Here is a 27408-nt window from a genome sequence, read left to right on the forward strand (position 1 = left end):
GGAGAGTTTTCTTTCTGTCCATGCTTCATATGCAGTCCCCTTGGGTGGAGGGACAGTGTATAACTGTCCTGCAGCATCCTGTTCCCACCTAAATCAGATTCACTTCAGTCAGAAAGGCTAACGGCATTAGCAACAGAGCAGGGATGAACAGAGAGCTGGATGTTCCCAGACTCTCCCCTCCTTTTATTAGCCTGTAACCCTCTTAGGTCTCTAAATGTTGCTGTACTTGCCGAGCCTGCAGTTGAGACTTTCTCACAGACAGATGTCCTTCCTACGGAGCACTTTAATGTGAAATATTCCCTCTCTGGCCCAGGAATATCTATTATGACAAATAATGGAATGGAATAAAGTCTCAACTGCCCGGTAGAAAAAGACAGCCTTTTTTTTTTTTTGATTTAATGTCAGCTTTCTGTCCCCCTGAAACTACATGCAATCTAAGACAGTTTTGTTCTAGAGCTTTGTGGGCCCATCAGGGGACACTCGTTCCTCAAGGTGCCAATTAAGCTAAACGCTCCTCCTGTTTGATCTACAGGCTGCAGATGAAGGCGAGTACCAGTGTGTGGCTGAGAGTGAAGCTGGAATAGCTGAGAGGACCATTACTCTCAAGGTTCAGAGTGAGTTCTGTGGTTATAATAACACACATTGTCATGGGGTTTGAAATGAATTAGAAACATTCACACAACTACACATGCCAGTAGCATCTCTGAGGGAGGCTGGCTTCCCTTTCTAATAACCACAACTCACTACGTTTGCCACAACTTCACATATTCCTGCATTTTGTCTTCTTCTCATGTTGGTGTTTTTTTTTGTCATATTTTTACCTACTTTAAAAAACATTTTATAAGCTCATTATTTGTTTTTTTTTTGCAAATCATCTGGACTCACAACTCTGCTTGTTTCTCTGCTTCTCTGCTCTCTAACATAGTCAATGGAGGCTTCTCGAACTGGGAGGAATGGGGTCCATGCAGTAGCACCTGTGGACAAGGCTTTCAAGAACGAATCAGATTATGCAACAAGCCAGAACCGGCCAATGGCGGCCGATCATGCAGCGGTCCCAGTATCGACTCTGGGAAATGTCAAGCTGGTCTCTGTCCAGGTGTGAATCCTTTTAGTTATGCCTCTGCATGGGGACCGCCAGGGCCAGAGGCATTATGTCCCTGAATTGTTCGTCCGTTCATCCGGTCCATTCTTGTAAACTTAATATTGTGTGAGAAGCCACAAACGTCCACTCTTTTTTGGATTAACTGAATGAATTTTGGTGGTCACTGTTATCACTGTCATTTTAAACAGAGATGTATTTAAACTTCAACTTGACAAGTTGTTGGAGGCATAAAAATGAGAGGTTGTAATTCTAGTTTGTCCTCCTCCACTTTTGACAGAAACTGATATTTAGATTTTTTTAAACGTATTATGATCCTGGTCAAGCAGATGTGTGTACGCATGAACAGAAAATTATGAAAGTTCCCTTACAGACAGTGTACACAAATCAAAAGAACATTCATGGATGTGAACTATGGTATTATTACAATATCTTTATGAGATACATGGCACATTCATGTATTTACTTATTAAATAGAGAAGAACACATTAATGAATATCATTCAAAAATGCAAGATGATAACTTGATGTAATTTAACAAAAATGCAAAGTTGCATCCGTGATCCTGCAGCAGGTAACAAAAGCAGTCAATGTATCAACTCAAAGTTAATGTTATGAATGATCTAAAAATGTCTGTTTTGTGATGAAAGGTGAGACTCCTCGCAGGACCAGAGGCAGCCTGATCGGCATGGTGAACGAGAGAGAGTTTGGTGTGTCCTTCCTGGAGGCCAACATTACAGACAATGTTGAAGAGGGGAGCAGTACTCTGCAGGCACATCTGGACAACGTCCCTCCCAGTGTGGGTGAGTGATAGCACTTTATAGCCCCTGGTGTCACATGTCTGGAGAGAAATGTCTCTGAGTCATTTTAGTGGGGGTTGTAAGAGTCCAGTGTGTCAACAAAATTGTGGAACAATCCAACGTGTGTTGGAATAGAGTTACTCACCTTTTTAATTTTCACAGTATTGGTTTGTAGACATTAATAGAATGTAAAATAACTCAACTGATCTAAAATAGGTTTCTTTTAAATAGAAAAAAAGTATAGATCCATAATGTTTTAGGAAAACAACTGTATTACTTCGACTTTCAGTTTCAGGAAAACTGGTTCTGTCACTTTATGATTTTTTAAAAAAAAAGTGAAAACAGGAGATCATTTTGGGGATGATCTTGTGTAGGCTGTGTGCACTGCATGTCTTTGATTCTGTGATAGACGAAGAGCTGAAGCTGTTTGGTTGCAGGTCCCTTGCTGCGGGTGCTGGTGTCTGCGTTTGCTCCCATCTACTGGACCACTGTGATGCACAGCGGAGCAGCCAGAAACGGCTTCTCTTTCACTGAGGGCCAGTTCAGACAGGAGTCCCAGTTGGAGTTTGAGACTGGTCAGTTCTGCCCTAAACTAGTTTTACTTGGATGGATATATATATCACGTATACATTCAGTGTTTAGTAAAAACTACAAACTAAAGAGGTTTAGTTGTAGTTTGCTAAACAACCAGCAGATGGCATCACTGACATTACTGAGTTTACGCATGAAGGCTCTTCATTGTAATGAGTTTCATCATCACACTCTTGTGTGATCTAATTGTAAATGAGTGGCCATTTTACTGTTTTTTAAATAATTTTTTTAATCTCTGTAAACAGGGGAGATCCTTCGTTTGACCCATGTCGCCAGAGGTCTGGATTCTGAAGGAGTTTTATTAATTGACATCGTAATTAATGGATTTGTGCCTCCTTCATTATCATCATCTCATCTGAGTCTACAAGTACGATCACTGCTATCATTACAATGTGAATTTACAGACCTCAAACATAGCTTACCAGTGAGTTTGATGACGTAGATAAGATCTTCTCTCATTTCTCTGGCCGGATTTCTTTTGTGTCTGTCAGGAGTTTGATGAGTCATATGTGCAGACGGGCCAAGGGCAGCTGTACTCATGGTCAACGCAGACCCACCAGAAAGGAGGAAGCCCCATGGTGCTGCGCTGCAATCACAGCATTATTTATGAGGGCCAGGAGGAGCGCCAGGGCCCTCTGCTGCAACTGCTTAAGGTCTCCGGGATGAAGAGCGTCTACAACATGTTCTCTCTCACTTTGGACTTCCATATCACTGCCAGCCTCCTTATACCAGGTCTGGGGAGAATTGCAATGATTTATCACTTCATTCCTGAAAAATGCAGGATCTGGATAGTGAAGCAGCTCTGAACTGAACTTTTCTGTTTGCAGATGGTTATGGAGACACTTGCCCGAAAGGTTTCATTCTTGACACAGCCTCTTACTGTGCTGGTATGTGCATTCCTTTTTTAAAACTTTTTTTGATGTTTCATTTATCTTTGAACTGTTGTTCCTGTAACGGTTTCATTATCATGGTTCAATGTGTCCTTACTAGATGAAGACGAGTGTGCGCTTCAGTCTCCCTGCTCTCACGCATGTAACAACATCATGGGAGGCTTTTCCTGTGCCTGCCCCTCTGGCTTCACCATCTCTCCAGAGACCAACACATGCCAAGGTAAGACAAAAAAACGTTTTGTTTGAAATAAATTAACAGATGTATACAAAAATAAAGGTCAAAATGATCTTTGTCATCTTCATCTAATCCATTTGCCCTCATACTTGTGTGTCACCGAAAACCAGATATTGATGAGTGTTCCCAGGGCTCACACATGTGCCACTACAACCAGCAGTGCGTCAACACAGTGGGCACATATCGCTGCCAGGCCAAGTGTGGACCAGGATTTAAGCCCAGCATTACAGGGACCAGCTGTGAAGGCGAGTCACTCTAAATCAGTGTCACAGCGGTCTGTGTCACTTTTTATACGGAGGAATAACAACTTATTTTGCTATTTCTTTTTGCAATAATCCATAAAGGCAAATCTCATTTCCACGCATACAGTATGTTGTAACGTATACTGGATTGATGAAGCCAGATGTGTCCATTGTGTGTTTCAGATGTGGATGAATGCCAGGAGTCTGCGCTCTCCCCCTGCCAGCATCAGTGTCTCAACACTCTGGGCTCCTTCCGCTGCATCTGTCACCCTGGGTACCAGCTGTCAGGACATCGCTGCATCGGTCAGTCACCTGAACTTGGTGGGACTCCTACATGTTAATGAAGGGACATTTCATCCTAAAATCTCAAATAAACATGTCTTCTCTTACCTGTAGTGTGCTATGGTTGTGTTATCCAAATAATATTTTGGGTGCTTTAAGCACCTCCAGCCGTCTAGTTCCATTATATTCAAGAGAAAGGAGACATGGCTCATGTCTCCAAAATAAACCAACTAGCAATAAAACAATCTAGATTGATAAATAGCACTTCAGGTAAGAGGGAATATATATATATATATATATATATATATATATATATATATATATATATATATATATATATATATATATATTTATATTAGTGAACTGCCCCTTTAAAAGCTTAAGTTATCAAAGTAAATATTTGTAACTTTCAAATTAAAGCATGTTAAAATAGAACAATTTGTTGGGATAACAAACATCTCTGTAATTTCTCTTTTACAGACATCAACGAGTGCATGAGAAACGTCTGCCCGGCTCACAAGGAGTGCCGCAACACAGAGGGAGGATACCAGTGTTTTGACAGCTGCCCAGCTGGCATGACCAAATCAGAGAGTGGAGCCTGCGTGGGTTAGTGGCATATATCCACTTTCTGGTTTGCTAAATGTAGGATTCAGTTATGATTTCATTCTTTGAGAAAAACTGCATCAACTCATTTATGTCTTGAAGGGCTTGTAGAAGACTCATGTGAGTTAATGGATTAATTTATAGTTGGATATTACACAAGCTGTTCTTATCTGCATTAGTATAATCAGTGGAAGCCAGCAGGACTGTTGGTGATATTGTCAGCTTCTAAAGACCTCTACACTGCATTTACTTTGCATAACACCAGGTCAGATTTAACAGGATTACTTAAGGGCACAAAACAGCAAGAAGTCACTGGTTGTTCTTCATAAGGAAAGCTAAAGCTTTTATAAAAAAGTCCAATAATTGGTACTCAGAGAAGAACTTTGACCCGAGACACAAAGATCCTCTTTATGACAGGAAGCAACACAGTTATTGATTGTGTGGTTTTCATTTAAGTAAACTATAGTATGAGATAGAGGCTGCCACCATCCCATGTTTTTTGTAATTTTACTGAAGGTATCACAGTTACAAGGTCACTCGGCATTTTAAAATGTTGATAAAGTTGATCAAAAATGTATAGGTTTGGCGATGATATATTGTTAACCGCTTATTGTTTTTAGATGTTGACGAGTGCCAGGATGGAAGTCACATGTGTCGCTACACTCAGATCTGTCAGAACACAATCGGAGGTTACGGCTGTGTGTGTCCCAGAGGTTACCGATCCCAGGGAGTAGGCCTGCCATGTCTGGGTAAGACAGCCATGTCGGTTTTATTAACTCTCCAATAACACTCACACATGAAAATTGACTTCATCCCTGTTCTACTTCTTAGACGTTGACGAGTGCCAGCAGACACCAAACCCTTGTGCCTACCAGTGCCGCAATGTGCCTGGCAGCTTTAGGTGCCTGTGCCCTCCTGGCACTGTGCTGCTTGGAGACAGGCGCTCCTGTGCCGGGCTGGAGAGAGGGCAGACCTTCACAAACGGCACCAGAGTCAGAGCAAGACTCCGCCCACAGCTGGTGTCGTCCGTCGGCAGGCCGATCCTCTCCCGTTCTCACGGAGTGTCTCGCATCACCAGACAGAGCTGCCCGGTGGGCTACACCAACAGAGATGGCACATGTGTTGGTGAGCGTGGATCAAAACTATCAGATACACCACATCATAGCGTCTTGTCAACCTCTGGATTCTCACACATTGTTCTCTGTACAGATGTAGATGAGTGTCTGCTCAGAAAGCCGTGTCAACACGAATGCCGAAACACCATTGGCAGTTTCCAGTGTCTGTGTCCCGCTGGTTACCAGCTCTTACCCAATGGCAGGAGCTGTAGAGGTAAGTTTCACTACACTGGAACTGGAGCCCTCTTCCTCCTTTTTAAATGTCCTCAGCTAAGGTCCTATCCCCTTTCTCTACTTCTAGACATTGATGAATGTGTAGATCAAGGCATCCAATGTGGACGCAGTCAGATGTGTTTCAATACCCGAGGGGGATACCAGTGCCTGGATACTCCCTGCCCTCCATCCTATCAGAGTGGACGAAGCCCTGGGTAAATTGCATGACTTAGTAGAAATAAATACATTTAGTTCTAAATGCTGCATTTTTGAGTGCAATAATTTGTAGCTTTGAAAAAATTGGAACATTAATGTGCCGGTGGCACTTTCCTGTTGACCTTTAAAGGACATGCTACAGGCCCTGCTCTCGGGACTGCGCCTCAGGAGGCTCTCCTCTGCTCCTGCAGTACAAGCTGCTCACTCTCCCTTCTGGCATTCCAGCCAATCACAATGTGGTACGTCTTTCGGCCTTCTCAGAGACAGGCGTACTGCAAGAGCGTACGTCTTTCACCGTACTTGAGCAAGAATCGGTGACTGGTGTAATGGGCCAGGTGTTCGGCATCAGAGACGAGGAAGGCAGGGGGATCATCTTCACTCTGCAGGCTCTGAACAGTGCGGGACTAGTGCGCCTCAAGGTGCAGGCCACCACCATCTCCCTGCAGGGACGCATTACCTATCAGAGCATCTTCATTATCTACATCTCCATCTCGACGTACCCGTACTGAGCCATTGCGCAGCTTTACAGATGACCGCCTCCCAGTGGCCTTTGGATGCTGCTTACCGACAAGGCATTTCCCTTGTGCCTCGGACACATTAGGCCACGCAAAGAAGCTCTTGCATACGAGAGAAGGTGGACATGTTTAGTAAGTTAATCTCATGAAGATGGATACCCTCGTCTGGGACTGCAAAGTCATGGTGGAGAACATCCTGTTAAATGTTTATGAGGTTCTGTTGAATTATTCAGAGAGCAGAACATACTCTGTTAAAGAAATTAGAACAGACAAACCTGCTGGATGAACAAAATATTCGTCCGTCCTTTTTCAGGAAAAATATTTTTAATAATTATCTGAAACATGCAGAATGTAAAAACCAAGCAAGCACTGAAGTTATTTAGTATCAGGAACTACCAATGTTATGTTCTGCTTTCTATTATTATGTGTTTACTTTCCAATGTTATCTTATTCTGGGACAAATTTATTCTCCTATGAAAAAAAGTTTGCAGTCGGCAATACAAGTCTTTTAACAGTTATGAAATTGTACAATTTCCCCCCACTATTTAAATTTATTTAAGTCATTTGTACACATCAGTTGTTCAAACAACCGCCAGAAAGTTTGCGTTAATTAGGATCTACGAGCATCATGGTGACAAATCTTCATCTTTCATTATAAATCGTGGCTCGTAGCTTTCTCGCTAGCGACATTGTTTCATCTATCGTTTGTATTTTTCTACTCCTTTTATAACATTTTATCATGTGTGAAAGTTTAAAGGTGCTAATCTGAATGTACTTGAGTGTTTTAAAAACTCTCCAGAGTTGGACTACACTTTCAGTTTCTGAAGTGTGGCTCTAGCTACAACATTGCACGTCTTTTCTGCATTTATGACACTAGAGCTTGAACGATTAGCTGACCAGTCGAGTAGTTATGAAAAGAAAAGCAATCACCAACTATTTTGACAATTAATCATTAAAGTAATTTTTAATGCAAACTGGTGGAATATGCCGTTTTCAGCCTCTAAAATATGGAGTGTCCTGCTTTTTCTGTTTTGAGTCATAAAAAAGACATTTAAATACATCCCCTTTGACTTTGAAAAACTCAGAGGGACATTTTTCACTATTTTCTGACATTTTATAGAGCAAACAGACAATAAATTTTGACAATAATCTGCAAATTAAATGAAAAATATCCATTAGTTGCAATCTCACAATACACATTTAAATACTCATTTCAACATTTGAAATAGTTGGTGTTCAGTAATTAAACACTGCCATCAATATACAACTCTAAATGATCTGAAAACCTTAAAATGCCCGCAATTGCTGTATAATTGTTTGCCCTAATCCTGCAGATTGAATAAATATGTCCCTGTTATTGTAAAGGAGTCTCAAATATGTGTAGAAATAAACTGGACAACAATTTGTTATTGTCTGTTATTACCATACCAGTCAGTCAGTCTTACTTACTGTATAACGCTTTGTAAAACCTGGACTAACATCTTGTAAACAGCATTTTGCAGCCGACAAACAATATTACTGCAAAAATGTATCATAAAGCGGGGAGAGAGTTTACGGACAACCTGCTCAGAAAGTCCATTTGTCCACATTGTTAAAACCCAGTGGATGATGATGGCATGGGGACAGTTCAGACGCGTCTGTCTGAGTCTTCATCCATATGTAAATTTGGCACGGCGTCTCTAATAAAGACCCGATCTTTGAGTATTTCGATACCAAAGTTGCCGCGGGGAGTTAACATGAGCACCAATACGTGCCAACTGTCGTTCACAGGGTCGTAGACCTTTGCCACGCACAGACAGTTGATGCCATCGTAGCCACCAATGTTTGGGAGGACAAGTGAAATAAAGAGTTAAAGAGCACTCAAGCCTTTCTGATTTATCTGTTGATCAAATCTCTTCATACTTTACACACGTTGGTGTGTCACTGTTTCATTGTACTTACTGCATAGATACGGCCCGCATATGCAGCAATTGCAAGTCTGCTGCCTAAACTTGGTTTCACAAAACTTGTCAAGAGAGAACTGCATTAAAATGTAGGAAATTCACCACAAAACATAAAGGGACTTGTGTACTTACAGTGATGCTGTAAATGACCAAGGATCCGTTGTGAAGCACTTGCATTCGGATGGAGCAGAGCAATGGTTTTCCATCCCGAAGCCAGCGGAGCACTGGGCTGGGGTCTCCGTGGACTGGACAGTTCAGCATAGCAGAACCACCCTGGATCACCGTCTGAGACATGTGAGCTTCACCCTTTAACACTGGAGGCTCTGGAAACACGCAGCGCATATTTACAAGATCATCAAGGTCATATTGGTACAGTATCTTTAGAAAACCAAAATATTCCTAACAAAAGCAGAGTTTAAAAAATGATTATACACTGATCATGGGCGGGATTGAAATGCAACAACAGAATTTTTAATGAATACAAGATGAACCTACTATACTCAATCTTTATATGATATGAAATGGCACCGTTAACTTACCTTGAATAACCAGCCTCATGTCGTGGCTGGCTCTGCCGGCGAGGTTCTTGGCAGTACATGTGTACAGGCCTGCGTCACTGCGCTGGGTCGAAGTTTGCCAAAGTTCCATTGGCAAAGATATGAATATGAGTACCGTCAACCACAGGCCTCCTCTCCTTGTGCCAAGCGACTTCAGGTTGGGGCTGCCCGTCAGCCACACACTCCAGACTGACTGGCTGGCCGAGGACTGCAGTGTACTCGACACGAGGCACACTCAGCACGGGTGGCACTGGGAACACATGAGATCGATTATATATTGAAATTAATTCAATTATAAATGTTCAAGATGCTTTAATTATGAACAACCAGTTTAACTGCTAGAGATAAACAGAGAGATATCACCATTTTGTTCCAATCTGTGAGATTAAAAGTCCACAACTACCTTGAAGGACTAGTGTGGTCCTGCCAACAGCGATGCCGGCTTCACTCTTTGCCAGGCACTGGTACGTCCCCGCATCACCAAGTGTGACACGAGAAAACTTCAGAGCTCCATTTGAGAGCATAGCAAGCCTGGGGCCTGTAATCAAGCAATAAAGTCATGTTATATGAGTACGAACATCAGATCATGTGCCTTAAATTACAGTGAGACCTGGCAATATGTATTATTGAGTATGTATTAAGAATGTTCCCACAGAAAACAGTCACAGACTACATTCAAACAGGAACATGTTAATCTTTAATCTATTTTGAGTTAAGGGGAAGCCATCGTTCTTCCACATGATCGTAGATATAGTGTTATCTTCAACCTCACACGCCAGTCACCCATGAACTGCTCTCCTTTATAATTGGTGATACGAGAGAAATTAAAAGTGACATATCCATGTCGTGGCATTGGTTTAGCATGTCAAACTATTTACACCTCAAAACTAAGTGGATTACCACATACATCACAACAGAACTATTATGTCCAAACCAACAAGAATATACATTTTCCATAAAAAATAAAAAGACGTTCTTCCCCAACCATCCTGCACCTCCAGCCCGGTTTCTCTTCTCACCTGAATTTGGGGTCCTTCCTGCTGAAGCGTCCGGGTCGGTCAGGGCCAAAGTGTACAACTTGCTGGAGTCACATCTTTCCCACTGGACACTAGTCTGTCGCCTCTGCACCTGCAGGTGAACAGGTGTTGAAGTAATCGTTTTTAGACAGTTGACGACTGCGCTCTCAACCCCCACCGTTAGGGGGCGCTATTACCCACCTATTAAAGATTCATACACGCTGGAGACATTATGTAAACCTAATCAATTATTTGCAAAGAGGCTGATACCAAACTATCAATTGCAGCTGATGATCTAGTGCCGAGCTCGTCTACTTCCACTGAGTCGTATTTAATAGTCAGAGGCTGTCCGGACCTCCTGCAGGGCGAAAGGCCTGATCTCCTGGTTCAAATCTGCCGGCTTTTCGATTTAAAGTCCGGTTGTAGACGCTGCTTGAAGAAACGCAACATAAACTGCAGAAAGTGCTGCGTTCACGTACTACTGGGTGATTACAGAGACGGGTGAATACTTTACGCGATGAGCGAAAACGTTGGACGAACAGGAGTTACAATCGTGTTTTTAAAGCTATTTCCATACTTTAGATAGTAGTGCTGTATATAGAGCCCTTGGCTGATATTCCTCTGTCAAGACGTGGGAGGTATATTCATTTACTTATTCTTCTTATGTGTTCAATGTTTATGTTTGTATGTTTATAATTTACGAGCGATCTGACTATACCTGAATCGCACACAGGACACCAGCTGCGGGTGGCCGCCAGAGGGCGCTGGCACGTGGATTGTGGTTGGCTGAGATTATGTGAATCCGGTCACAGCTCGTCTCTCCAGCTCACGTGATGCAGCCTCAAGCGACACACTTAAAACTAACTTAACATAACTTCACGTGTGTGCACGTGAGGTTATGTGAATCTAAGTTCAGGGCTCTCAAGTGTCACGCATTGAGCGTGACTGTCACGCATTTCGGTCTTAAATCACGCCCTCCCGCCACACATCGTATTTCTCACGCTGAAAAAAACCTCCAGGCTATTTAATGTGCCGCAGCGCGCAGACATGAGCTGGTCGCGCGCTGCCCGCCCTCCCCGTGAGGAGCCACACTCATCAGCCAATCAAAAAAAAAAGAAATGGGCTACAGCCAATCAGAAAAACATGATGTATCCGGGTAAGATGTAATGACAGGCGGGACTGGAGCCGTCTGGCGGCGCGTGTTTGTCGTCGTCACCGTCGCTTCTCTCTCTGCCTCCCCTCCCCCCGTCGACGACGACGACGGCTCCAGGGGATGTATGTCACGCTTGCCTGCCTTCAAAAAAACTTGAGAGCCCTGTAAGTTACCTTAACACCGAGTAGCGATTTATTCAGTTCAGTTAGCTGTTTGTTGGTTTTGTTTCTTAATTGTGTATCTATATTTGGTTACCCGTGTAGCATAGCTAATAATGGAAATAAACACCTTCGGGTTTCTGGACTAAGTATTGTGTGTCTACCTCCTACCATTTTCCAAGCCACTCAGGTCAGGCTTTACCGCATTTGGATACACTTTCTGTTTCCAGGCGTCCCATTTTTTCAGGACCCGAGCACCGGTGTAGTTTAGTAGAAGTTTAAAACAGTAGTTTTAGAGATAAATACAGTTCTGACCACAAATGTAACAACGTTTGAAAATCTGTGAATCTGTGAAGAACAATTTGATCAGTTCTGGCTTACAGCAACTGCTCAGTCTGCATGGTGGTGTGGAATTACATTAAATTAAAATGTGGCTGCTAAAGTCAAAGCGGATCAGAAGCAACATTTTTCATTCACGTTTTATGGCAGACCGAGGGCTAAATGCGGTGAACAAAGTAAGATATTTGGGTTGAATCATCAGACTGACTTATTTTCTGGAAACATGAGCAGATGTCTGGATATGTATTAATCACTGTGGACTTGTGAACTGCAATGATCATATATCAGAGGCTGTTGTCCTCATTTTGGTGTTTATTTTATTTATCTGAAATGGACCTATGCATCTGAAACAACATGAAATCAAGTGGACTCTTTTTTTCTTGTCTTTTCTCAGAAGAAGCTTGAGACTTTGTGTATAAGATAAAGAGAAGGACAAACACATGGGAGTAGAGGCAGGGAAGGAGAGAGATGACAGACTGAAGTCATCCAAGCTTTTCTCCCCCCCTGAATATTCCCAATTTTAGTTAAATTGAGTTTGAGTTGGATAAGATTGGCCCTTACACACTCTCTATCTGTGCATGCTCATGCACTAGGTGATAGTATATAACTGAGCCCAAAACCAATGTGCATTTGTACTTCTCTGCTGAATGATCATCGTCCTGCAGACTTGTTCCTTCCTGCTCAGGAATAAATACGAAGAAGCTTAAAGGTTGTCGTTGAGTTACAAATAATTCCGCCACACGTCTCTGTCGTATGTCGCAGTTATTGTTGCAGTGGTGCACTCTGGATCAACCCTGTGTTGCTGGTTGGACACAGCATCCTCCTCACTCAACTTTCCAGTTGCACAAACAGAAAAGTTCAAGAAAGTCAAGATCATTTCTACTGTGGCCTGCTCTGACCCGCGCCTTCAGTAAACTTAAAATATTGTTCTTACTCCGTTCGGATTTGTGATCTCTCTCTCTGACTTGTCTTCTGAAGCATCGTTAAATTGTGCAGGTGAGAGGTAACAACAAATATGTGCAAAGTATATGGAATTTGACAGATTCCTTTCATATGATGTAATATTGATCAACTGTTGAGCCCTCAGTGCTCCGTGTGTATTGTTGCTCTCTGAGCTGTCATCACTGTCGTATGTTGAGCTGCTGGTTGTAATAACCAACAACCCTGAGTAAATCAATCTCTGCAGGAGGGAATTTCAACAGAACCCAACTCATGGATACATTCCTTGTTATCTGACAAAACTCTTCACCTCAGTAGACACCATTGTATGGGTTTAGGTTATTAATACACAATCAACTGACAAGGTTAAAAAGATTGTACATTTTGGCATCTGTGATACGGAACTCATTTTTGTTTTCATACACTTCCCGGAAATGATGAACAGAGAAGGTCATGGAAAGCTGACCTGAGCCGAGCTGAGTGGGTGTGTTTGTTGATGCTTCAGTCCGTGTGTTTGGGGGGGAAGATGCCTCCAGTTGTTATGGTTTTTGCTGTTTCTGTGATGTTGTCATTAGCTTAGCCTGGATGTTAGGAATTACAAGTGATTGTGAAGGAACAACTGTGTGCGGATTCACATATTTGTTAGTAAGTTACTACTTAAAGTTCCAAAAACTAGTTTTCACTCAATTTACTCAAAAAATATATATCCAGCATACAAGAATACTACAACAACATTATTAGAATCTTGAAACAATTATAAAGTATAAAGTGAATAATTGTTGCTGTTGCAGTTCAGCTGGGACTTTTATCATTTCCATTCATGTAAACAGAGAGGATTTCTAAGCTACTTTCTGATAACAGTGTGTCCAAACAAACAGCTATTTCACAATATTTATTTGGGTACATGTGAAGCTAATTAAAACGACATGTGCTATGTCTTTAATACGTATGAACCATTGCCAATAGTTAAAGCAGCAGTTCCTATGTAACCTTTACAGATACATGTGACTAGGACCAGCAGTGGTTGCAAATAATTATAGAAATAGCATTAAAAAGAAAAAACGGAAAAATAAACCAGCATTGCCTTCTGATTAAAAACAGCCGGACTGCACAACAAACTGGAAGCTAGAGATCCATTAAGGTTTCATAAAGCTTCAAGATTCCCTGTAACCCATGAAAAAGCACTGTGAGGCAGACTAGAGGCATTTTCCTCTTCTCTATAAAACACAAAGGTCTTAGTGGAAAAGAAGGCTTTGGGCTGCGCGATGGCTGACAGTACTATCTCCCCTACTGCTTTACACAGTCAGCATGCCAGGAGAAATAGGGACTTACTGTGCTCCACTCACTAATGAGCTCAACACTGCTGCCTATTAGTAGGTATAAGCAATGGAGCTCAGAGCGTAACCATTATGGCCAAATTAAACTTTCAAACAAAAGAATTCTTCAAGTTAAAGTTGTCAAACATTTCACTATGTCCTAAATTCTGCATGAGATATGATGTCTTTTTACGTGCCAGATCAGACATCGGTGGACCACAGTTCTCAAACACAGCAGCACAGAATATTAAAAACATAAAGATGCACTAACTGATAATTCCACATGAAAAATCAGCCAAATGATGACGTCTAATGTGAAAAGTGTCGCTAATGTTTTGCAGCAACTTTTTTCTACTCTGTTCTGTTTTCATCAGCCTTTTATCTATGCAGGTGCTTTTGACAAAAAAGCTTTGATAAACATACTCTACCTGTGCAGCACAAAGTCACCTGGTGAACGTAAAGTATTTCACCTACTCCTTCAGGTCGAAGGAAAGTAAATATTAATCTTGCTGCTTTATAATTTGATGTCTAGTCTTCCTCATTGAATTGATCAATGTATCAATCAATTCTAAAGGCATGTTGCAGTTTAGGGTTATTAATGTGGGTGGTGGGACATTTTAAATAATTGTATCTGCTGTCTAAGAGCAGATTCACAGATATGCCAAGTTACAATATCTACATGACAAAACGTCATTGAACTAAACTTTATGAGGTCAATTTCTGTTTACTGAAGAAGTTGGATTACATGTCCCAGACTTTTCTTTGACGCTGCACAAATGGCTGTCACTGGAAATTCATCTGGAATCCAAACCAGTAATGAACATGAGCAATGCTGCCTCAGCTTCAAGCTGTCATAACTCTACTGTCTGTGACTAAGTGTGGGGAGATTGAGTAATATTATGATGTGGTGGAGGGGAGGATGTGGAGAGCTTGCTGTGACTCCATGAGCAAGGTCAAAAGTATAGCTTCAGGCAAATTAGGGAACGTACCTGTTTTAGCGTCTTTTAGTTTGTCAGTTATATTTCATCGCCAGATTGTTAAACATTTCTGTATCCTGTTAAGGATTGGTTCTTTGAAGTTCAGATGAGATTTAAGTACAATGACAGGTTCAACACTTTCTACAGTCTCCTCTCCTCGTATCTCCTCTCCTCTCAGTCTCCTGCCTCCTTATTAGCACGCACAGGATAGGCGTCGCCTAATGCCGAAAATTCTAATGTATTCAGGCTGCACACGGCAATGACTTGTGTGTGAGTATGAAAAGACTTTGGGCCACATGTTTCAAAATTATTGTAATAAATATAATTTATTAGCACACACTTTGGCGACTGCACCGAAATGTGGAAATAAATTAATTACACTGAAGTAAATTTCCCAGATGACATATTTTGTTTCTCTCTTCATATGGCTGAACTGCATATAAACGTGATAACCAACATACGTATGCCGTGCGTTCTTCTTTCCCAGAGCATTACCCTATGCCCTAATGGAAATAACTTGTGCACAGATGAAAAGGATGCAATGGAAAGATTTACTTGTCACCATAGCAGCAGTGTTATGTATACATTACATACAAATCTTGAAAAAACAGGCCAAAAAAAAGGTGTGGAATAATGCAGACACGGCAGACAAATGATAATTTGAAGCAATTTGAGTTTTAAAAGGCTGGAATGGTATTTACGATGCATGTGCACTGACATGTCAGCTTTGTGTATGTATTTAATCTGTTTTATAGCCTTTTGTTGAAGGAGACATGGTGAACTCTTTTTTTATAAAGGCTGTTATCTGGGGCAGAAGAGCTTATGGATATATGCATTATGCATAGGAAACACTGCTGAAATGAAGCACTGCCCTCAAAGAACCTCTCTCAGTGGAGCAATATAATAAACAAGCACACTGTGTGGTATCCTCCTTGACATCATTCTTTTCAGCCAGCTTGACGATATTTCCTACACACGTAAGCTATCAGCTTGCCAAGAACATCAGTGAGTTTTTGGACCACTGTTCTTTTTACAGCCCTGTATACGACTTCATATGGCATAGGTCTGTAGAATATGCAGCCAATGATCACCAACAGTTGCAGGGTCAAATACGTTCTGCCAACCACCCACATTGCTTCCTCCTTCTCATCGGTGCCTGCAGAAACTGCAGGGAGACACCGGCCTGTCGCTATCTGGGAACTTTCATGTGTTCTGAACACACTGGCTGGGATGTAGCTGTTGTGTGAGTGCATGCTCTTGCTTCACTTTTAATGTGGGCCAGACGCTGACTTCATCGCCACATTGCTTACCACAGTAGTTTCATCCATCCTGCTTTGCAAATCTGCCAGCCAAGCTCTGCTTCCTATTATTGCTCTCCACGAATACCAATGGGGGGAAAAGGGTACTTGTATTAAATCCTAACATTTTGCAGCTAAGGATGGAAAGAGGTAAAAAGACCACAAAATGCTTAAAAAGAGAAATCCTGCACCGTTCTTTGGTTGCATTCCATATAAAGTTGCAAAGCTACTGTTTTGGGTTCGGTTCTGTGGTTAATATCAAATTAATAAAAACTGCTCTATTAGAATTAACATTACATAAGACAATCATAGCAAGCTGGTAGCAGTGCAATATAAAGTCAGCATGCCTAATTCAGTAACTACTATGCAAACTGGGATTGAATGCTAAAGATGCTTTTAGGCGTGTGAGTCAGGAAGGAATATGGCAGTGTTGTGTTTATTAGCTTATTTCCTCCATGTGGCCAATAAATCTCAATAAATGTTAAATGCTTAACATTTAACAGAGCAAGTTTTGCATTTTCCAGACCTGCAGTTGTTCACTAATCACTCTGTTGAGATTTATTGCTCTGTTTGGACAGGTAATTGACAATCCTGCTCCAGTGATTACTCTCAGACACAACTCAAACCGTGTAGGACCGGTGGCAAACAAGTACTTTCTCACGCCAAAGCTAGAGCACCTTAGGCTATCCACAAAAATACTACTTTGGCAAATAATCACATGACTCCACTGCATGTTAAAATAGTTGAAATAATGTCCTGTAGGAGGTAAACTGTTGCCTCTGTATTTCCTTTTCCAATGAACTGTAATAAATGTTGTGCTGGATTCTGTGTAACAGACATATAGTATCTAACATTACAAGCTCAAGTATCTCTAAGGTACAAATATATTTCTGATGTCATATATATGCAATTAAAAAAGAATGAAAAGGACCATGTCTGTGAAACAAGGACGAGATCGAATCTATGCTCAAAACCTGAAAACAGGAACACCAAACCACACTTGTGTTTCCTGTTTGCAACCAGATGCCCGTGAGCCCCCGTCTGTAATCACACGGCTGTAAAAGGACTTTTAAGTTCAAGTTGTTCGTTTTGAGGGTTTTCAACAGCTGTTCTCCAATCTGCAGACGCTTGCAAGACTTTATAGTTTCTCAACTGCAAGATAAGCTTTAATACACAAATACCTTCAGTACATCAAAACCAACAAGTCACAACTGGCTTGAGGGCAACACATTTCATTCACAGGCCTGGAATGGGATGAGATGGAAATATCATGGTCATAAATAGTTTTGCAACGCAGAGGTAAAGGGAAAGCCAAAAACAACCTTGCAACTGTCTCGATCCTCCCACACAGCAGCCATGGAGTCACTGGTTCATGACTGAGTGACCTGTCGCATTAGGATTTGACTCCCATCATTGGGAGGATATACTATTTTTAGACAACACTTTAAACTATTTACAGAAGGAAGTTTTATTTCCAAATAAAAAACTGATAATACAGTTTTAGCAAATTCAATAAATTGTCAAAAACTCTACATAAGGAGCAGTTGTAGCTGTGCTTCCCTGCCTCTGATAAGAAGTCAAACACTACATTGATCACTATACAATCTGTGCAGTGAATATGGATTTAATTGCTAGCTAATTGCAAACACAGAATGACCTCACAAGAAAAGAATTGGCCTTCATAGTAAAACTATAACAGCCCAATAAAGACATGTTCTACCACTTCTAAGAGTCAGTCAATGCAATATAGTTTTTAGCAGAAGACTTTTGGTTTCCCTAATAGACACCATCCCACGCTATATGAGCACATTATTTGCCTTGGCAGAGTCATCATTTTATTGCCTGTCCAACATTCATATTTTCTGCTGGCTCCATTATGAATGTTTATGAGTGTCTAGAATGTATTGGATCAGAGTTTTTCTTCCTGAAACTCAGCGCGCTGGTGGCTGACTTCCAGAGAGATGTGACCTCCGGCGGTGTGTGACCCCAGGAAATGGGGTGGTACTGGAGGGGCTGACAGCCATCCATCACAGCCAGTGCCCTGGGACACACTGTGGAGCACGACGAGTGTGCGCTCTGGCTTTCCTCTCGGCTCTGGCCATTTCATGCTTCTTGAAATCCAATACACACTTATATTTAGCTTGTCTACTCCGCATTTTACAACACAAACATGGCCAACAAAATGACCTCGACTTTAGTTTGAGACACACAGGTTTGTTTGTTAAATATGTCCATGGCAACAAACTCTAACTGACTTGCTGTTTCTGTAATGCTGCAAATAACAAGTACTGGCACATGTAGTGGTCACAGAGATTAACAACTAAAAAAGAATGATAGATGAAAGTCAGCTGTTGATAATAAATCAGGACACTTGGGTAATGATGTTGGAATTTTATACTTTGAAGAACAAGTTAAAATAGCTCGTGCCGAGAATCTTTCATCAGCTCTATCATATATCAAGCGAATAGCTCACCAGTTGTAAGCACCAGAATATCTCTTGTACACTGTGTGTAAGCAGGCTTTTTTCAGCAACACAAAATACCTTTACCCTGTTACACACATCAAGACTTTGAGAAGCTGAAGCCATTGCATTCTATACATGTTTGCTAAAAAGGGTTAGTTAAACAATTACCGTAATCAAAATAAGAGCCGATAAATCTTCTGTTCATTAACTAACTAACTAATTAACTAACTCAAGTGCACTTCACTGCAAACCTCGCCTTTGCTCAGCCAGTTCAGTACAAGCGGCCCACCTTGAGGACACGTGTAAGAAGAAGAATCTGTAAAACGTGATGAAGAATGACTATTATCCCATTCACGTCTGTGGCTCTTACTCGTCTAATTGCCTGAAGCTATATCCTCGAGTCATTTCGTATCCACCGCGGGTGCTGACACAAGCTCTGTTCTTTTACAAGCTCCATGCCGGTTAGCGCTGAGTCCCACTCCAGTAAGTGAAGAAATTCAATCTTCTTTTCTGTATGTTTAAAGAAATGGAAAGTATTAGGCGTAAGACTCAAAACAAACTGGTCAAGTACTCTGACCTGACTTTTACTCTACTCTCTGGGACATTCCTCCACAATGATCTCAGAGGGGACAGCAGGCAGGGAAAGCAGTAAAATCTGTCTCACTGGAGATGGCTTTTCCATCCGCTCTCATTGTTCAGGGCAGTGGTTCAAACCTGCAGTCTGTGACCCCCTTTGGCATCTTTACGGATAGGGGGACTAGGTTGTAACAAGTCAGGCAGAGACCCTCACATCCTAAACCTAAACTCTCTGTTACAGTCACTTCGGACTAACTTTATAGCCATGGCTAAAAGGCTAGCTACTGCAAACTGTTTCCGTGCATAGTAAAAGGGAGCTTATGTTTATAAAGAATGGGGACACTGGCAATGCATGGACCACTCTGAACAACAATGATTCCTACTATATATATATATATATATATATATATATATATATATATATATATATATATATATATATATATATATTCAGCTATAACAACTAGAGATTTAATCCATTCAATATTTGTATAAATGAATTAGAATTACACATTGTCACTCGTAAACCTAGATTTAAAACTCTTTTCAACCAAACAAATGGAGCAGTACGTATTACTCCACCTCGTGCAGTGTTCTTCTGCCCTGAGTGTGTTCACAAAGCTTCCTTACCAAGGTTTGCTCTGCTCTGGTGGTGTCAGCACAGTACAGTTTGCTTGTGGAAGAAGAAAATAAAGTGTGCATGCTATAATTAAGGAAACATTCAACTACAAGGATGCAACACAGAATAACTTGGCTAAACAGCCATTTAAACAGCTCCTTTCTTGGACAACAACTCTACATGCTGAAGTGGTTAGAGAGTCACTGATAGCAGCCGTCTAAAGCCAAAGGGCGCTGTACACACTGAAAAAACTAAAAGTGATGGTTGGCAAGAGTCGGCCTAACTGTCAGCTTGGTGTGTCTGGGTTACCTTAATGGACCAAAAGGAAACTAGGTTTAACAACATTTAATAAATCAAGTTACTGCTGGCAAAAACAATTCATTTTAGTGCCTGTAAATACACTAGTGGTAGTTTTGAGGGCTATAATACATACAGTGGATAATAATTCATTTATATCACAATGGCAATATTCAGTCAGAGTAAGTTAAGTTAAGCTTAAGTCCAATGTTACCTGTATAATATACGGACATAATCAGAGAGGTTGCAGACTTTGGAAGTCATCCAGAGTCAGAAACTAGCCTTGATCCTCATCCACTGATGATAAACATTCAAAGTTACATGCTGACATAACAATCACACTGTTACACACAGGCTTTACATCATCTGTGAACGTTGACTGGATGGAGTAGTGTAGTAATGTCTGTCTGGGGCTCTGGCCCTTTAACAGAAATGCTTCGCCTGGCCAGTGGAAATAGCTGACTAAATATTGGCTGAAAGTACATGGAAGCTGTGACTGACAAACATTAGGTAACTGTGGTTTTCTTTCTCAACTTAATGTATTTAGACAGAGAGGGAACATAATACAAGAGTAATGTTAAGCTTTTAAAAATAATCTTTAAGGCAACAGTTCACTGACTTATTTTTCTGGAATGAATTTACTGTGTTCTTCTTATCTACAAATAGGTCTGTAATCAAGAACGACATCTACCATAAATAGCCGTGCAAATGAGAGGTTTGATTAACTGTCTGACCTGAAGCTGCGCAGACCAATAAAGCTTTTGAGTGAATACTTACCAAATTACAACCTTGATATCATCCAGGCAGAGGCACAAGAACATAGTTCTTAGAACAGAAACCTGCCACATTGCTCTGGAAGAAAAGCTTGTGTTATATAGTTTTACTTGTGATACAATTCAGTTGACAGGCACACTACTGTTCCAAAGCGAAACTGGCAGTTTTGCAAAAGGAAACTAATAAAGAGGTTTAATTTGATTGCTGTTGCCAGATGAATGTGACTTTTGGGTAGTTTCAGCAGGCATTTTATGTCCCCACAGCAAGACCTCTGCAATGACATGTGATTTTTACAATGATTCGTCAAATGGACAATAATCAGGACTTTGTGCCCTGCCACTTGGAGGAAATTAAACACTTGACACTCTTAAGTGTGCACTGTACACATTCATCAGCAGGGAGCCAGTGGCCCGGGGATAGCATTCAATAGTCAACAGTGACCCCTGTTTAACATTATGTCTCACTCCAATGAATGTGCATCGGCCTTGGACTGCCTTTGAGAGAGCAGTGAACAATCAGGATAGGTTTCCCAGACATTAATTCAAGTAAGGCCCAATTAATCATCAGTTACTGTTGCAGTGAGTTCAAAAAAATTACACAAAGTGCTGTCCATCTGTTTGGTTCAACTGCGCCAATCAAAACAAGAACTGAGGGTCAACTCGTTCATAAAAGGCAACCGAAGAAGTGGATGAACTAAACCGATGAGCGCTGCAGGTGGTGTCCAAAATAAGAGTTCACGACTGGTTGTCTGTTGAAGTCTGACCGTCCAGTACAAAGAGCCTGTAGACACTCAGCCAAATAATGAGCTCAGCCTCTGAGAGCAGCCAGCACACTAAGTGTACGCATGTGTTTGTTCAGAAGTGTGGGTTATAAAGTGTCTCGTTCTCTGATGTGGTTCAGGAAATGGCTCACTGCTCCACTTAATGCATGTTTAGGTTATAGTAGCAAACATTTTGTAGCCAAATTTCTCCACGCTATAAGACTTGTGGTATACGACTCTTATAAAGGATGCAGCCTTCTCACTCTCAGCTGTAAAACTTTCACATTACGTCACCACAAGCTGTTGAATCCAATAAACTACAGGAGGATATCGCCAGTTTTCCCAATAGCTTGTTTCTGAGAGCTTCAAGACTTGAAACTATCCAGCAGACATTGGTTCTCTTGATAACTGATCTTAAGACAAAGAAAGCTCTTTGGTTTGGTAGCTGAAACCAGGCACATTATCTCATCAGCAGTGGAAAAAGTAAATTCTGTTCTGTGGTTCCTTTGGTTTCCTCCTGTGAAATTGGGAGTGAGGAGCGTGCTTTAATCTGGAAAATATTACTGGGGGTGGAAGAACATGGGAAACAATAACAATAGAAGGATTTCTCTTCCATCCTTTGGGCTCTGGATTTGGAGATATGCTTTAGTCTGCAATTTTAGCTCACCACAACTACTCACTTGGCCTCCTTCTTTTACTACTCTTTTCCACCTCCCTTCTAAAGTGGGCTTTTGTCTCGGGTGGTGCATGAAGCAGAATGGCAGGACACCACAGCTCACAAAGAGAACAAATCCCTCAGGTACCAGTTTGGTTAACGTTTGCCGGCATTACAATAAGTTGGCTTTACTCCAGATCGTTTCAAAGATGAATGTTCACTCAGCTTTGAGCTTTCAGGTGACTCGTCCATCCTCCTGCCAGTAGAGTCGTAACAGATGACACTGATGTGTTATGAGGTCCTGTTGCTCTGCCGGGAAAGCTTTTCTCATGTTCAGTAAAAGACTTCCTCTTCACACATGGAGAAGTAATCAAAACACAGAGACAAATAGAGCAAGTAGGTCTTCCTTCAAAGCAGAATGATTCCCTTCTGTTTTTGACATTGAAGCAGCCAAAGCCTTCCGGCAACTGATTAACTACTGTTTTTACAGAGGAAGCCATAGGTAATGATTTGTAAACTGTTGTCTCACAGAAATCACCACAGGGATAGTAAAAGGGAAATATAATCTACATTTGCTTCCTGGTGTGATGAGTTGTAGAAAATGCATCATAAAAGTGTAGGGCTACTGAGAGAAGAAAAATGTCACACAAAGCAGCGAAAAAAAACAAACAACTGTTACAAACACAAGTGTATTATTGGTTGTTAATTACAGGGGTGGAAGTAACCATTACACTAGGCTACTGTCTGATAAACGGTGTGAGAATGAACAGAAGAGATCCTTTTTTTTTTAAACAGCTGCAGAAGAGAAGAAGCTGCAGATTTGTCTGCAGCCACAGGAGGACAGAGCTCCGGAGAGGAGAGGAGACGCTCTGCTTTGTAAATGTTTGGGTTCACGGCAGGCCTCGAGTTCACTTGAAGCACAATCAAATTAAGGCTCACATCGAGGGTCTGGTTATAATCAGTATTATTAATCCTACACACAGCGAAATGTGGGATCTGTCTTTATTAATGACACCCACTATGTTCAGGGTCTGGCTAACATGCTAACACACTAGCGTGTTGAGGGACTTTTACCTTTACTAAGGTGTTTGAGGAACTTCTGAGTTTGAGAGTGTTCATCTCTGATGTGAAAGTAGAGCCTCATTCACCGCGAAGCGTTTTGAATTTGAAGTGTGCAGTGGGACCAGCAAGGCCGATTGAGTTGACTAGTTATATTGGGACCAACAGGACTGAGTGAGTGCTGAAAAGGTGGCTCAGAGTGGCGGTATCCAATAAACAGGATCCTTGACTGTCAGGAACCACCCGAAATGCCAAACCCAGCACCCAGCAGCTGTGAGCCTCTTTGAAATCAACACAGATCAACTAAAAAAAACTAGATTTTTGGTAAGGAACAAATTGCAGTTGTTATTGGGAGCATACATTACAGACCAGTTCTTTAAAATGGAATAATATTAATGATTAATGATAATATTGGCAACAATGGGAATGTTTTCAACATTTAACCAAATAGTGGTGGTTACAGTGCCGACCTCAGGCGCAATGAAGATGCCACTAGTAGCAATATTGAGCACAGTAATCAGGACTCCAAAGAGGCTGGTACCAATGTTGGGGTTGAGGTTGGAGTCAACGAGGGAGAAGGAGATCCCTTGCCTGAAGGGTAAGTAAGAGGACAAGAGAAGACGACAGAGAGGATTTCAATGAGAGAAGCAGCAAACAGTCCAGATGGTGAGATGAGTTTGTTGACAATGACGACGACAGCAACGATTGCAACAATGTTGAAGTTCCTCAAGAAAATCAGGGAAAGGACCGAGACTAACAGACTCGCGGAGGAGACCGACGAGGAGAAGGTCCCACGTCTAGGGGATCTTCAAAGAGGTCGAGTGAGGACGATAACAGCACCGACTGTGACAATGCTGAAGTTTCTCAAGAAAATCCTGTTTGGTCCATTCAGGTAAGGACCAGAATAGTAGCATTAAGCTATAAAAATCCCCCCGCAGCTGTGCCTACGGTGTATGAACATTTTTTAATTGGTGTGAATAGGTGAATGATGACAAGTAGTGTGAAAGAGCTTTGAGTGGTCGGAAGACTAGACTCGCACTATAAAAATCCATTTACCCGTACCATGAATAAAAAATAAAAAACTCTGTTACATTGTTTATTCTGTACACATGACATCTATTGCTTCTGTCCATCCGGGAAGAGGAATGTTGCATTTATAATTTGTGATTGTAGGCTATACAAAATAAACTGAATTGAATGTACCTTTACCATTAATACAAATTAAAAAACAATTAAAACTTTACTGGATGGTTCATTATTATTGCTTTCAGATTACAAATAATTTTAGTATTTGAAACAAGCGTGTACCGGTACTTTTTTAAAACCATGTGTGTTTCATAAAAACATTTTTAAAAAGGCAACGTAAAAAGCCTCCTAATTGTAAGCTAACCACATCCACGTAGACATGCATTAAAACCTCAGTCAAGCAAATACTGATGAAAAGCATGTTATCTGCTAAACGTCTAACAAGTAATGTAGAACATATGTTTAAAGTTGAATGTTTTGGCAAATACGCTTATCCTCTGTCTTGCCAAGAGTTGAGATAGATACTACTCCGATGTCTGTACATTAAAGATGAACCTACAACTAATAACTAGAGTAACAGCTAGTCTGTACAATTCCTCCTACCTGCAGCTCTAAAGTGCACTGAAAAAAAAGAGAAAATAGATACAATTTTGTAAGACTGAAAATTACCATAAACCAAAAACATTTTGAAATGCTGAAAGAAATCCAATAAACACTGGTCAAAAAAGTTTATTAAAAAAAACCTAATTCCTTCAAACTAAGGCTATAATCACAATACTCCAATTTAAAAGCCACGTTAATGAGATAAGTCTTGAAAGAGTATTGATGTATGAATAAAGTGATCATACTCATGACGCCATGGTTTTGGCTGGCTGGTGTTAAGAAGTTTCTTTATACTAAAAGCTTGCAGGAAAGTCCTCAAACAACATTTGCTGCTTATTTGACCGAGAATGATCCAAGACAAACAGTCTACAGCTTCATAGTATGACTATGCTGCCTGTGTGGTCCATTTCCATCCACGTGAGTTGGGACCATATTGTACTCGTAAAGACTACAAGCTTCTAATGTCCACGGTAATGGATATTATTGGCACAACTATACAAATGATTCCCCAGCTACCTAATTATTAATAATCACGAATTATTTGTTGTATCGGAAAAATGGCAACACTGCACCTTTTTAATCTTATTTACCATAATAAACATCTCCATTAAAAAAAACCTAAACACAAATAAATAATATTCATTTGATGTTGGCAACAATGCATAGAAGCCCTAACAAAGGCATAATGTGGGTCATCAATTGGGTTGGGTTTCAGGAACTGTCTCAGAAATTGGGTGTTGATTGATGATTATAAACTATATGATGGATTTCACTGTTGCCACATGTGATGGACAAAATGGCGGCCACCAATACAAAGGAAATAACATTGGTCATCTGAGGGGCGGAGACTGGGATCACATGCCAAGAGTTGCCCAGTTATTTTTGCACGCTCGAATGCTACAATCTCACACCAAAAGCGTTTTTACAATGGTGTCATTGGCTTCAATGTCACTTTGAAGTTTCGGGTATGTTGGAAGTGCAAGGATTGAATTGCATCGTCTTTTTTCCAGACTTTCCCCCTGCTGCTCGATAAGGTTGTCCTTCAGGGGCGTGAGGTTTTGGTATATCTTAGCCACTTTATGCTGATTTTTTTTCTTTATATTTTTCACCTGATGTCAACTCTAATAAGCCTAGAAATAAAAGGAATAGATCAAAATGTATGTTGCTACTTTCATTGGCAAGTGTTTTAGAGCTCTTAGAATGATTACCCATATACATTCTTGGCAAAATTCAACATTTATGACAAGCAAACACAAGTGTTTTTTTGAAATACACTGACGGGAAAGGCCGCACTTGACAGAATATGGTCAAATAAACTAGAGCAAGTACACACTGGATGTTTCAGGTCAATGGCTTTCACTTGGAAACTGCTTCTTATTGGGAATGTTGTAGTAAATTGCAAAAATGAATAATATTGAGAACAGGACACAGTATTTAATTTGACTGTTTTGCCTGTTTTAAAGTTTTTATGCTGTTCATTATGAATCATATTGATTTTGGGTGCTAACATTTTAAGTCAAAACAGGGATGCCTATACTATATTATTCTAGTTAGTACAAGGACTGATTTGTTTATTTGTTAGGGATGTTTACAACTGCCTTTGATTTATGGGATAGTAATTGAAGGTGTACCTGCAAATATTGTTTTGTACTTATACATGCATTTAAGCATATTCTCAGAAAGAGGGAACAAGTTACTGAAGTCTGTAAACTTTGAGAGGCTGCAGTGGCTTTCAATATTATCCTTTTTTCTCCAAGTATTGAACCTCTAAAGCACTTCCAATTAACAGACCAGCTCTGTGTCCAACAAACCCACCTCAAGGTCAAGGTCGGAATTTATAATGTAATTCAACCTCGACAATATAAGTATGAAGCAAATAATCTGTCTGTCTGTGTCTACTTTACATATCTTGAGAAATGCTCACCCAATCTACTTGGATGTATTGCTTGGGACCCGATGGAGGGCTTTGTTGAATTTGGACTAGTTTGGACATAAAACTTTGTTCAATATGAACACACTTTGAATAAACAAGCAAACAGCGTTCTGTGTAACAGGGATCCGAGCTCTAGGCCTCTGCAG

The 27408-nt window shown here is 40.9% G+C and overlaps 1 protein-coding gene across 1 annotated transcript in view; it reads left to right on the plus strand.

Annotated features, from left to right (window-relative positions):
- The window catches only part of hmcn2 (hemicentin 2), a 43407-nt gene extending 34759 nt beyond the window's left edge, over positions 1-8648 (plus strand). Inside the window, exons 66-81 of the mRNA XM_068566247.1 lie at positions 533-614; positions 926-1096; positions 1749-1901; positions 2336-2473; positions 2735-2856; positions 2981-3221; positions 3317-3376; positions 3480-3599; positions 3725-3859; positions 4040-4159; positions 4619-4744; positions 5362-5490; positions 5573-5866; positions 5951-6070; positions 6158-6284; positions 6416-8648. Of these exons, the coding sequence (XP_068422348.1) occupies positions 533-614; positions 926-1096; positions 1749-1901; positions 2336-2473; positions 2735-2856; positions 2981-3221; positions 3317-3376; positions 3480-3599; positions 3725-3859; positions 4040-4159; positions 4619-4744; positions 5362-5490; positions 5573-5866; positions 5951-6070; positions 6158-6284; positions 6416-6794 (2517 nt within the window). The 3' untranslated portion in view covers positions 6795-8648. The remainder of the gene's footprint in view (positions 1-532; positions 615-925; positions 1097-1748; positions 1902-2335; positions 2474-2734; positions 2857-2980; positions 3222-3316; positions 3377-3479; positions 3600-3724; positions 3860-4039; positions 4160-4618; positions 4745-5361; positions 5491-5572; positions 5867-5950; positions 6071-6157; positions 6285-6415) is intronic.
- The last annotated feature ends 18760 nt before the right edge of the window (positions 8649-27408 follow it).

Source organism: Clinocottus analis, unplaced genomic scaffold, assembly GCF_023055335.1.
Source record: "Clinocottus analis isolate CAN_PGR_092001 unplaced genomic scaffold, fCliAna1.0.p SCAF_7, whole genome shotgun sequence".
Taxonomy (NCBI): Eukaryota; Metazoa; Chordata; class Actinopteri; order Perciformes; family Cottidae; genus Clinocottus; species Clinocottus analis.